General features: G+C 29.9%; 1 protein-coding gene across 2 annotated transcripts; it reads left to right on the top strand.

Annotated features, from left to right (window-relative positions):
* Positions 1-8,629: 8,629 nt before the first annotated feature.
* On the top strand, positions 8,630-12,621 carry LOC114407279. 2 transcript variants are annotated; one of them, XM_028370322.1, is made up of 5 exons: positions 8,630-8,824; positions 8,923-9,288; positions 9,966-10,121; positions 10,234-10,917; positions 11,201-12,621. In XM_028370322.1, the coding sequence occupies exons 2-5, from the start codon at positions 8,941-8,943 to the stop codon at positions 12,296-12,298; spliced, it is 2,286 nt and encodes a 761-aa protein (XP_028226123.1). In that variant the 5' UTR covers positions 8,630-8,824; positions 8,923-8,940; the 3' UTR covers positions 12,299-12,621. The 2 variants fall into 2 exon arrangements, with proteins under 2 accessions (XP_028226123.1, XP_028226122.1); XM_028370321.1 differs by having other exon boundaries at positions 8,630-9,288.
* Positions 12,622-13,576: the final 955 nt, after the last annotated feature.

Genomic DNA, 13,576 nt, shown 5'->3' with positions numbered 1-13,576 from the left:
AGATTATCCCATTTATTGAGCAACAATAAAATGGAAATACTAGTAAATTTAAACCCCTCCCTTTTGTCGTTGCATCATACTCTGAAATTAAATTAATTAAAGTTTGCCCACTAGAAAATTTTACTGCAAGTTTGATATTTTTTAAAATAAATTGTTTAGAAATGTTTTAATTAATATTTTCCATCTTTAAATTAGTCCAAATTTTTTTTTGTCTCCATAAGTCCATGGCCCAATCTTTTGAGGAATAAGAATAAAAAAAATAAAAGTTGCTACTAAACCGTTGCCGAATTAAGTTTAGTCCTGGCCCAACAAATTCTTTATTGTTTAACAAGTCCATTACTGCCCTGTTTTCTTTTGGGTCAGACTCATAGTGAGAGAGTAATTATTCAACCCACCTAATTATTTGATTTGGTACACTCCAACTCCAACTGCATTATAGGATTTACAATCTGTAATACAACATGCATCATGGATTGCTCAATCCATAATGAACAAGAAAGCATTATTGTTCTTCTTGGGATTTATTATATTTAAGTTCAGTAATATATTTTAATTATTTTTTTAATTTTTTTAACTAAAAAATTTATTTGAAATAAACATTTTTTTAGTAATTTCTCAATAATTTCTAATAACTTTTAGAACGTTATTTGAAATAATATTCTTAAAATAATAGTTTTAAATTTTTTATATTTTCTTTTATTTTATCCTTAATATATTTATCAAATTTTATGCTTATCATTTTTAAATAAACCATTATTTTATTTTATTTCAATCATTTTATACTTTTTAATTATTTCAACAACTAATTTTATTAAATATTTATAATTTAATAAATTAATTTTTCAACTAATTTTATTAAACATGCCCATAGGAGAACAACACACGTTGAGTTGTCAAAGATGTGATCAATTGACTTTTAAATACTCATAAAAGCGAAGGGGAACCAAAAAATTAAAAGGAGCTGTTGTCAACAAAACTAACTAATGGGCAGTTAAGAGAACAAATAAGAAAAAAAATCTATTAAAAAATATATTAAAGTAAAGAGATATGTTCTTATAAAACAAAAGTGAAGAGAAAGGTAAAAAAAAGTAAAAATCGTTAAATGAGTTGTATTTATTGTGTTTTTAAATTAAAATAGCCAATGGACTTAACTTTTAGTGTAAATACTTTTAGTGATTAAACAATTAAAAATCATTTTAGATATAACTTTTACAATTTTTTTTACTTGTTTGTAGTGTTTGGTTATCCCAAACTTATGTTAAAGACTAATTTTATTTATAGTATGTGATTATTGCTAATACAAGAAAATTGAATATAAATTCTTTTGTTAAGTAAATATTCTCCAACATGTGTCCATAAAGAAACTTTATACTATTGTATCAATCTTATGAGTCAAAAAATTATGCATAAAATAATATATTAAATGAGAGAGTAACAAATATTATTGGTTCTGAGTGATATTTGATTTAATATTTTTAAATAAGATTTCATGTTTAAATTTTATAGATGAAAAAATATGAATAGAAAAAAAGATAATCGATAAAAAAACAAAACTGATAAATATTTCGTACTAATTCTAATTTTAAAGAAATAGTAACAAATAGTTACTTTATCGCTCAATTATAATTAAATTCATAAATAATATATATTTTTTAACTTATACACCTGTTGGTGGTTCTTAAAAAATGTAAATTTTTTTTAATAAAATCTCACTTTTTTTTATCACAGCGAAAAAAGTGTCAAAGATGGTCTCATATGATATAATATAACACCTTTGACTTTGAGGGATATTTGATTATAATGACAAATTAGACATGCACTTTAACTAATCCATGGCTTACCCATCTCTTTAATAAAATAATTCCACAGAGGCACAGCCAATCATGAAATTTCCCCCACGAATGTTGAATACGCTTGTGAACCTCAGTCATCTCCACTCTCCTTTCAATTGGTGCCCCCAGCTCAAATATTCCACTCTAATCAACAAAAAATAAAATGCGTTCACACATATTGTCAACTAATCCCTCCCTCCCTCTCGATCTGCCACGGAAAATTCCTATAAAATCCTACTCCTCTAAACAACATATTATTAAAAGAAAAAAGCATGAATATATATAAAAAATATTTATTGACTTCATTAATGAATAATCTTAATTTATTTTAAAAGAAAGATTATTTTCGTGATATTTAATCATTTTTTTATCTATATAAAGCTTTAATATAAGATTTTACTTAAAAATTCAAACACTTAATTTGACTCTGACTAACCACATATTAGTATCTTATTTTCTAGAAGATTTTGAAAAAATGACCTCCTTTTTGCATTTATGACATGGAGAAAAGCGAGCTAACTATAACATCCTTCTTAATTATTCCGACACTGATGGAAGTTGAATTGGTTGATTACCTATATATATAATAATACTTTTATAGCAAAGGAATACAAAGAAAATGGTGAGAGGTCCCCTCATATGTTCTTTTCGACTAAATAACAACCATTACGGCTGCATTTCATGCTTTCTGACTTCTTTTTTATTTTTATTTCTCAGAATTCATTACGGGGAGTTTAGATCCTGTGAAGTGTGAGCGACGATTGAATTGCAAGTAACAAAGCATAGAAAATTAATTAATTAAGTGAAGAAGTTAAAGAAGAAAAGAAGAGTGAAGAGAGCCACAAAAATGTTGTTACCACTACTCATATATTATATATTATCCAATTTGGTGCACTTCTTATTTCAAAGTTTCAAATTACTAACACTGCTTTGCTCGTAGGCAGCTCTGTTCGATTGCTTGCATGATTTGATGGTGAATAATTGCGCCTCTATGTTGAATGCAATAATAACAGTCTCATAACTGGTTAACTCAATTGATCATCTTCTCATTTTAATTTATTTGACTGGTTTTTATTAAGCTTTAATTTGAATTAATCAAGGAAAAGAGAGACACTATGTTTTTAATAACAAAAATAAAATAAGAGAGAGATGGATAGAATTTAAATAGAAAATGAAAGTGTACAGTTAATTACTATGTTTTAGTGTTAACTAATCTTTGCTTAAAAAATTGACTGGACACCCTCATTGAATATCCCTTTTCGATCGGCCAAGTTTTTTTTTTTTTTTCTCATTAGTAAATTTTGAACCAAATATATTAAGGGCGAGCACATTCCATTCAAACTTACTAATGTCTGTGGTGTACTATTTATTTGAAATTAACTAGACATGAAGTTCAAAATATTTTTTACTTCAATTTGATTATGATCATATTTCCCAATTTAGTGTATCCTTTCGACTTCTATATACCAAACTTTGTTGATTTATCATTACCATATGTGATATTTGGCTTGACTTGTAAACACATTGTACATTCGAAGATGAGCAAGCAAGTTAATTAGCACATGCACATTGATGATTTCACAATACATGACGTAGTAGCTAGCAGTTTTATTCGTGTAAAGAATATGTTCCTCTCTTAGTCGACGCATTCCAATTTCCAATAATGCGGGCGTGCGTGTGAATCACTCCGTATACGCCTTTGTCTTGTTGTCGTAAGGCTTCAGAATAAACGACCCTGATTTGAAACCGAATTAAACTACACATTGAGTATTCACCATAAGCATCACGATGCCACTGTTTCATGTTCTATAATTTGTGTTACATTTTAAATAGTAATTTCTTCCTTGACAAACTCTTTATAAATATACAAACAGAACCTAAAAGGAATTAATTGCAATTATATTTTGAAGACAAAGTTATAATTCAACACTTCAACCTCTTTGCTTGTTTTTTTTTCTTTAATTGAACGAGAGATTAAATTGAGTATGAATACTTTTTGTTATAATATACGGAGTATTTTCTCTCTCTCATACACTAATTAATATTATCTATGGGTGTGTTTGATTTAGATAATAAAAATAAAGATGATAAAAATAAAATAAAAATACAATGACACCTTAAGAGGGTAGATTAACTTATATGTGGGGGCTTTGGCCCACCTGATATATATATAATATTTTAATATTAAATTAATTATTTTTATTTTAAGATTTTGATTATAGAAAAACAAATTATTTAAGTTGTACATTAATAAGTTGTTGGTTCAAGTAGTAGTGAATTCAAGTAAAATCTTTAATTCAAGTTTTATGGATAAAATCAAAATGTGATTGAAAAGAGAGACACAATAAAGGTGTACAGTTAAATTTTTGACAAAAGATTAATTTTAAACAAAATTAATAAATATTTCATTTCAATAACTTGATATAATAAAAAGAAGGCTAAAATGCAGTTTTCACCCCTACTTTTTAAAATCTACAATTTTAGTTTCTCTCTATTTTTAATTGAGACATTTTGTCTCTCACTTCTAAAAATTTTGTAAGTTTAATTTTCTTATTTTTTAATTGAGATATTTTCATATAAATTTATAATCTTAGTCTCCTTTTCTAGTTTTAAACTTGACTGTGTACTTTATTAATTTTTTTTAATAAATTAAGTTTATTAGCAATTAAATAATTTAAAATAACATTTGTCATGTAGTAATAAATAGACACATGTTATTTAACGTTAACATAATACATATTTAAAATTGGTCAGGACTAAAATTGCATAATTTTTAAAAATGAATGATGAAATGTTTCAATTAAAAAATAAGAAATTAAAATCGTAAAATTTTTAAAAGTAGAAGATGAAATGTCTCAATTAAAAAAAAGAGAATTAAAATCACATATTTAAAAAAATAGGGAATAAAAATTGTCTTTTAGCCTAAAAAAATATTAAGCTGTACGAAACATTCATCGATATTAATTTTAATATATTTTTTATTTTTTCTTATAAATAAATAGTTAATGTTATAAAATTATGTAAGTTACCCTGATTTTTTTGGCTAGGTCCACCCCTGCACCTTAGAGTACTTTACATAATATAAAAACTCATGAAGCGCCATCTAATATTTTTTTTGAAATTAAAGTTGAGTGTAAAATTGTGGGTTCTAAAAAAAATGTACAAAAATTCTCTCTAATATTATTTTTCTCCTTCAGTCCAAACACAACTTAAACGAGAGATCATTAAATATGTGTGGATTAATCTTATTTAATTTTAGATTTTCAAATAATATTGATTATGAAATTAATGTTCTGTTATTTAAATTATGTTGATGGATATTTGTTTAAAACTTATAATATGTGAACAAGCCTATATGATGAGTTAAACTCTCACTTGATAGCGGATATACAAATGAAGGGTCACTAATCTTATCTAGAAGCAATAAAATTATCATTTTTTAAAGATAAAATTATCATTTTTTAAAATTAGAAGAAAAACTCTAAGGACCAGATAAACAGGAGTTTTTCATCATTTGGTTGTTTATGATTTTCATCAAAGTAGAACGTATGGATTCAAATTCGTAACTCTCCTAAAATTATTTTCTTATCATTAAACTCTCCTAAAATTAGTTTATATGCTAGTATAAATATATTGTAATTGTACAAAATTATACATATATATATATATATATATATATATATATATATATATATATATATATTATAAAATCCATGTAATAATATCCCAATTTCTAACACAACCATAGAAACAAAAACAACTCATAGTCAGGGCCCACTAGTGGGCCTACGCTGCATAGTCAAATGCATTTCCTTCATCTCCACCAGAAAAAAAAAAGATATCCAACAAATATTGCTGCATTTATGATTTTTATAATTTCAAATGCCGAGTTATGAAGTAGCTGATAAATACGTATGGAAACATTAATGCAAGTTCATGGTACCACTCAAATTCAAATTGTGGCCAACATTTTATACGACGTTGGCTTTAGTATTTTAAAAAAAATACTTAATCGGATTGATTGGGTTCATATTGACTGATTTTTTTTCTCTCCGAAACATTAGTAAATCAATCCAATTAAATACAGTTAATTATATTCAATTTTATCCTAAACTCGAACCAGTGAAATCCACAAACACAAGATATTTTATCATGATTTGTTTCCTTAATTGACTATAACTATGATTACTATTTTTTTTATCATTGAATTATGATTACTATGAATAAAGGTACCGGAAGTTATCTCTTAATCATAATCCTAACTAATCAAGGAAATAATTATTTTTTTTGTAAAGGAAGAAAATAAATTATGACAATATAAAAAAATATATGACAATTAATCATGAGAAATAAAGAAAAAATATCTAATGAGTGTAGCTCGACAACACTATGAATTTGTCGAAATGACCCAAATTCGAACCCCTTAGAATATATTAACTCCAAATCGAGTGATTTCGGTTATTGTTAGTTTTAAAAATAAATAAAAAATAAAGAAATTAATCTTAGAATATTTTTTTTTGTGCAATTAGAATATACTCTAAGATGTACATTTTGAAATATGTTAATATATTTCTTATATTTTAACATTTTCCTCAAGTTAGAACTTATTAAACTTTTATGCTTGTTAGAAATAAATGTTTTTTAAGGGAATAAATATTTGTTCTTTGGTACAATAAATATTTTTTGGTACAGATTGATACGATAAATATTTTTCTAATACACATAATACAACACAATTAGAAAAATAATAATGTAATTATATAAATTGTTAACAAAAAATAATCTTAGATATTAAAAAATATGACAAGATATTTTCATATACTAGTATTTTAATAAGTGCGTGCTTGTTTTAGTAGTGTGCGCGAGATTATTATAATCTCCCTCACAGTTCAATTTGAATAAAACAAAAACGTATTTGTTTTGACTAGTTATGATTCTTTATTTTGAGAGTTGAATTTTGGATGGGAAAAAAATGAGGGAGCCTTTACTTTTTCCATTTCTAAAAGACATTTACTACTTTAAATCCTTTATCATTTGTATATAGAAATTAAAATAATTTACAGTGATTTTAGAAGCTATTTTTTTCTTCAACAAGAGCGTATTTTCTCTCCCTTTTTCTATCTTTCAGTTTATCCTTTAACTTTTTATCTTCATTTCTAAATTAAATTCTAATTTTTTAGAATAAATTGTCAATAATCGAAAATAATCTTATATCAAGAGAAATGTATACATAATATTAACTATTAAATTTTTTATCATCAATTATTATTATTATTGTTTATTTTATTTAAAATTAGTCTGATGATCTGAGTTTAGGTGATTTTAAATTGTTAGGTAAAGTCTCACATTTAAATTTTGTGATAAGATATTTTTTTATTGCGATATCTAATTTTTTAAGTATATAATGTATCACAGTTTAATAATAATAATAATATTTATATACTTTGATTTTAAATTTCAATTTTATTTAAATGTAAAATAGTATGTACGGACAATTTGTTAATATTTCCAATATATTATATGTGTTGTGCATATAAGACCACCAGTTAAAATAAAACTTAATAACTTTGGTTTGGTCAACGCTTTTCAATCATATACACTTGTGCCCCTCACTTGCTTATTCATTTGAACCCTTGTTCATGTACTTGTGAATATTAAACAAGAACTTCCATTTCATCCTATTTTGTTTTCTTTTCCTTTTGTTTTCATTGATTCCTGTCATTTCAAAAGAGGCTTCCAAAGCTAAGGTTTATAATTCAAAAAGTCTTTATTTCCTATGTGCCAGTGTTAATATTCATTAAGTCAATGGACTAAATAAATAAACAACTCTTTACAAGTTCGATGTTATCAAACTCGGTTTGCAAAATGTGAATAAAAACAAAAGCATGACTAATTATTTTTTTCATAATTTCTTTATAATGATTTTCCTAGGGTTTAAAGTTGTCTAGCCAGAGCATAAAGTATATTATGTCTGTCTATTAGTCCCTCCGTGCCTTATATAAGCTCTTTTTCTTATGATAATATATTGTGTTTCCTTTATTATGTTCTAATAGTATAAGATATGATATAATTAGAATATCATTGAAATATGATTAGGCATAATATACCTGAAATTTCGGAATATTATTATTCAAGTGGGTAATAAGTTGATGGATGAGACAAAAGACATTGATTTGAATCTGTCTATCATCGACTGAGAGAATACACAAGTTGTTAAACTCGATTGCATAAAAAAGAAGAGATTAAACATAAGATAAAAAAATACTAAGTATATGTATTTTTATTGATGCTACAGATAATTGGAGTAAAATGATATTTAAAAAAAAAAAAACTCAGACCCTTCTTTTTAAGAAATTGAATTTGTGAAACATTAAATTTATGTACAGTGCATTTTGAACCAAAATTCAAACATAACCCAAGTCATTCTGTCCATCAAGAATCGAAGGGTACAAAAATCAATTAAAATATTGGACATTTTGAATAATGAAAAAAGTTTAATATAGTATAGAATTAAATTCATTTTAGGATTTCAAGATCCTCCCGCAGATCGATAGAACGGATATGCTACTAGTTAGATAAAAATATAAAAAAAAAATGTAAATGTAATGTCTTGCATATCACGGAGAAAGGATAATCTATATTAATCTTGTAACAACTTACAAGTGAAAAAAAAAAAACAAGATAGAGTTGAGTCAACCACTGCTTATCATATCATATGACGTGGTTACTGATTTAACCTTAATCCGTTCAAAGTAGTAACGAGTAACAACCAAACCAACAAACCCCTAACTCTTAACCCCAAAGCACACGGTTTGTAACCCAAGTTAACTTGTTAGAGCCACCCACGCTTTCTCTGTCTCTCTCTTCTTATAACAAGTCTCTAACTAACGGCATATTCTCTTTCTCTCTCCATGCCGCAGCGCATGCTTTGATCGACCAAGTCACCTCTCTCGCATTCTTCGTAGTTCCAAGATCCGAACTCCGAGATTCCGGTGAACCCTCCTTTCTCTTTATCCTTAAATATATCAACAACCACGACAACAACCTTGACCTTTTTTGTTTCCACCAAACACCATTTTTTTTACAACAGACTCTGAGAAAACGAGTAATGGTGGTGAAGATGATGAGGTGGCGGCCATGGCCGCCTCTCCTCTCGAAGAAGTTCCAAGTGAGGCTGCTCGTGCGGAGGCTCCAGGGCTGCGATCTGCTGCGGAACGCTGCACGTGAAGGTTCCAAATTGGTTCTTGAGATTCGCTGGAAGGGTCCTAAGTTGACCCTTGGCTCTCTGCGACGGAGCTCCGTCGCGAGAAACTTTACTAAAGAGGCGGAATTTGACGTCGACGGCGGTGGCGCCGCCGTGGTTCACTGGGACGAGGAGTTTCCGACGTTGTGCAATTTGAACGGTTACAAAGACAATGTTTTTCACCCTTGGGAGATCGCTTTCACTCTCTTTAATGTCAGTCTCTCCCTCTCTCTCTTAACCTTTTTCCCCCTTACAGCGGAATTTGTTTCAAGAATTTAAAAATTGGATTGTCAAATAAAAGAACCCATATTTTTTTATTTTTTTATAAAAAGACTATTTGAATTGGTGAAATGTTGTTCCTCCTTGAAAATTGGGGGATTATTATTTGATTAAAATAGAAGGATTATTGTTCTAGGTTATTTTTTTAATGGGGTATTGAAATTTTGGATGATCGGGTTCTTTTGGGTTGTCACCGTCCTTGTCTTTCATCTATTTCTTTTTCTTTGTAATATTTAGGTTTGCACGTTTCTTTGTGTGGGAGTATTGTTCTGTCTTATCTTTTATCTGCCCATTTAAATGAATGTCATAATATTGAATAGGTGAGCGTTCATTTGTGTTCCGCGTTACCAATAATGGTGTTGACTTATTGTTTTCTGACCCACTAATAGGAGATTTTTTTTTTTGGATTTTTCCTTCCACAGTGGAAACTTTTGTGCAGTGGTGGACTTTTTTGTCCGTATGATTTTTGTATTTTATTTTAGTTTGTCATAGGTTAATTAAGGACCAATTTGAAATGTTTTTTTTTTCTTTCCAGTTCCATGGGTTAATAGGCATGGCATTGTGTCATTTTTTTTTCACTGAACAGAATTTGGATTCATTCTATATTGCAGGGATTGAATCAGAGGCCGAAAAACAAGGTTCCTGCAATTGGAACCGCATTATTGAATATTGCTGAATTTGCATCTTCAACTGATCAAAATGATTTTGATTTAAACATTCCACTCACACTAACTGGAGGTTCTGGGGAGCTTTCTCCTTTACTCTGTGTGAGTCTCTTTCCTGATTTCTTTTTTCTCATGCCATATAGGCATCACTGTATATAGGCTGGTCCAATTTCCAGTCTTTGTATTTGTTATAATAGATTTTGAATGTATGCAGATATCAATAAGCTTGACGGAGGTAAGCGTAGCTCAAGAAAGCGTGGAGCCAATTCAGAGATCTATAGTGCCTGGGCCATCGCCCTCCGCCAAGTCGGGAGAAACAGCCTTGGTAGAAAAAGATGAGCTTTCTGCTATTAAAGCTGGTATTAGGAAAGTAATGATTTTGACGGAGTTTGTATCTTCCAAGAAATCAAAAAAGGGATGTCGTGAGGAAGAAGGAAGTGAAGGTAGGTGCTCTAGAAGTGAGGATGGTGAATACAATTATCCTTTGGATTCTGAGTCAATTGATGATTCTGAGGAAGGTGAAACAGATGAGGGGAAGGAGGATTCCAGCATTAGGAAGTCATTCAGTTATGGAACACTGGCCTCTGCAAATGCTGGGGGATTTTTTCATTCCAATATGAGAGTAAATTGTAATGATGAAGACTGGGTTTATTACAGCCATCGAAAGTCTGATGTTGGGTGTTCACTGATGGAGGATTCTACAACTTCTTCTTCTGACCCTTATTTACAAAGTTCTAAGCGCAGCATACTTCCATGGAAGAAGAGGAAGTTGAGTTTCAGATCTCCTAAAGCTTATAAGGGAGAGCCGTTGCTAAAGAAGTCATATGCAGAAGAAGGTGGTGATGACATAGATTTTGATCGCCGTCAACTTAGCTCCGATGAATCCCTTTCTTTGACTGTAAGAATTCTTTCTTGAAACTTGTTTCCTTCTCATTTGAGTATCAGTCCATGCCTTGTTTGCAAACCTTCACAGTTGATTTTTTCCGGGGGCGGTTTTAGCCTAGCCCTCATTTGTATGGTAATGATTGTAAACTAAATCTAGTGTGCGTAAATCTCTCCATTGTTCTATGAAAGTATGATACAAAGCTATTAACTTAGACATAACTCCTGAATACTTTTGAAACTTTTGTTGCACACTTAGTTTATTTTATTCATGTTAATGGCTTTATATTTTTTGCCAGTGGTACAAGACTGAGGATGACTTGTCTGCACATCGATCGTCAATCTCTGAATTTGGGGATGGCAGTTTTGCTGTAGGGAGTTGGGAGCAGAAAGAAGTCATGAGTCGTGATGGTCATATGAAGCTTCAAACACAGGTCTTCTTTGCTTCAATTGATCAGCGCAGTGAACGTGCAGCAGGTGAGAGTGCATGTACAGCTCTTGTTGCTGTGATTGCTGACTGGTTTCAAAATAATCGTGATCTTATGCCCATAAAGTCGCAGTTTGATAGTCTAATTAGAGAAGGCTCCTCAGAATGGAGGAACCTATGTGAAAATGATGCCTATAGAGAGCGGTTCCCTGACAAGCATTTTGACCTGGAAACAGTCATTCAAGCAAAAATACGTCCGCTTACTGTGGCTCCTGGGAAGTCCTTTATTGGTTTTTTTCATCCTGAAGGGATGGATGAAGGCAGATTTGACTTTCTGTATGGTGCCATGTCTTTTGATAATATTTGGGATGAGATTAGTCGTGCTGGACAAGAGTGCCCTAGCAATGGTGAACCTCACATTTATGTTGTTAGTTGGAATGATCATTTTTTCATCCTCAAAGTTGAATATGATTGTTATTACATCATTGACACTTTGGGAGAGAGACTTTATGAAGGGTGCAACCAGGCATATATCTTGAAATTTGACAGCAACACAATGATGTACAAAATGCCAAATGTTGCTCATTCATCAGATAACAAGACATCCAATGACCAGCAAACTGTAGCAGAAATATTAGATCCTAATAATAGTCAAACCCAACAAGTAAATAGCAAGGAGGTGGATTCTGTTGCAGGGGAGGAAGAACAGTTGAGGAGTGAGACAGAAGAAGTTATATGCAGAGGGAAGGAAGCATGCAAAGAGTACATTAAAAGCTTCCTAGCTGCAATCCCTATCAGAGAATTGGAAGCAGATGCCAAGAAAGGCCTCATTTCTTCAGCATCCCTTTACCATAGACTACTACAAATTGAGTTTCATTACACCCAATTGTTAGGAGGTGAAACATCAATGGCTGAACCAGAGACCTTAGCTCTTGCAATAACTGAGGCTTCTACCATAACCAAGCTGTAAATTGAAGAAAATGCGTCTATGCTAACTTATTTTACTACTTTAACCATTGATGTTCTTCTGATTTTGAACTGAATTTAATTATAACATATGGAGGCTCGTTTAAGCTTTTGGTGCGAGCAATGAGTGAGCTGAGCTTTTATTTGCGCAGTTCTGTTTGGCACTTGCCTTGTTTTATATTTACCTGTAATCTTTCTTGGGAAGGTTATTCTGTAAATGGCTATGTAGTTTCCTTTTCAAGTCAGTGCATACGTTTGGCATCTGAAATGTAAGTTCTAAACAGATTCTACTCTTAAATGGCAGATAGCTTTTAGTTTTTACGGACACCTCAGACTTGTTACTTTAGTTTTGCACTCTGATTCTTGTTTTTTTTTCTTCCTTTACCGTTTGTTTATTACTATCTGCTTATTAGTATTTTATTATTTGATGTAGATGTGGTTTTTTCTTGCTTTGTTACTCAACAATGAAGTCCAAAAGAGAAAACTAATAATTTTGGGCACAGAAATGAGTTGTAGTTCACTTTTGAATCATAGGAACATAATGAATCATAGTCGTAAATTTGAACTAGAGAAGATTGTTCTCTATCTCCTTAAATTCCTTGTTGACTTAAAGACCATTCTCATATTCAAATGATTAACCATACCTACTGAATTATATAGTATAGTGATCTCTGGAACACATCATTCCAGAGAATCCTACATCAACAAAACGTTATATGGAAGGTTTAAGTGATTTCTATTTTGAAGTATCAAGTAGCCCTTATGTTAAAACCCCGTTAGTTCAATGGACAAGTTTATGGTATCGTGAGAATGAAATCAATGATTTTCCGTCTTCTCTCATTTGCATATTTCTTCGAGCCTTCCTCGATCCTCTTGTATCTGTCATAGGCTCCTGACTAAAATAATCCCACATCCATAGCTCAGCACCCACCATGTCCAACTTCAGTAGTCTTGGGGTTGAAGTAGGGATGCTAAAAAAAATTAGTTTAAAAAAAATACCTGTAACTATAACTAGCTTTATATAACAAGTTATAAAAGTAGGTATGAAATCATAACCAATTTTATAATTATAAGTATTTCAAATAATTTATTTTTATTTAAAAACTAGTTATAATTATAAAAATATAACTAGTTGTATAGAAATGGATATTTCAAATGATTTATTTTTGGTCATCCATAATTAGTTATATAATTGATTTTAGACATAATTAGTTATATAATTGGTTTTATAATTAGTTTATTCATAATTAGTTATATATCCATATTTTAAAAATAATAACTA

Source organism: Glycine soja, chromosome 3, assembly GCF_004193775.1.
Source record: "Glycine soja cultivar W05 chromosome 3, ASM419377v2, whole genome shotgun sequence".
NCBI classification, from domain to species: Eukaryota; Viridiplantae; Streptophyta; class Magnoliopsida; order Fabales; family Fabaceae; genus Glycine; species Glycine soja.
The sequence above is the reverse complement of the archived record's forward strand: the minus strand, read 5'-3'. Positions and strand labels throughout refer to the sequence as shown.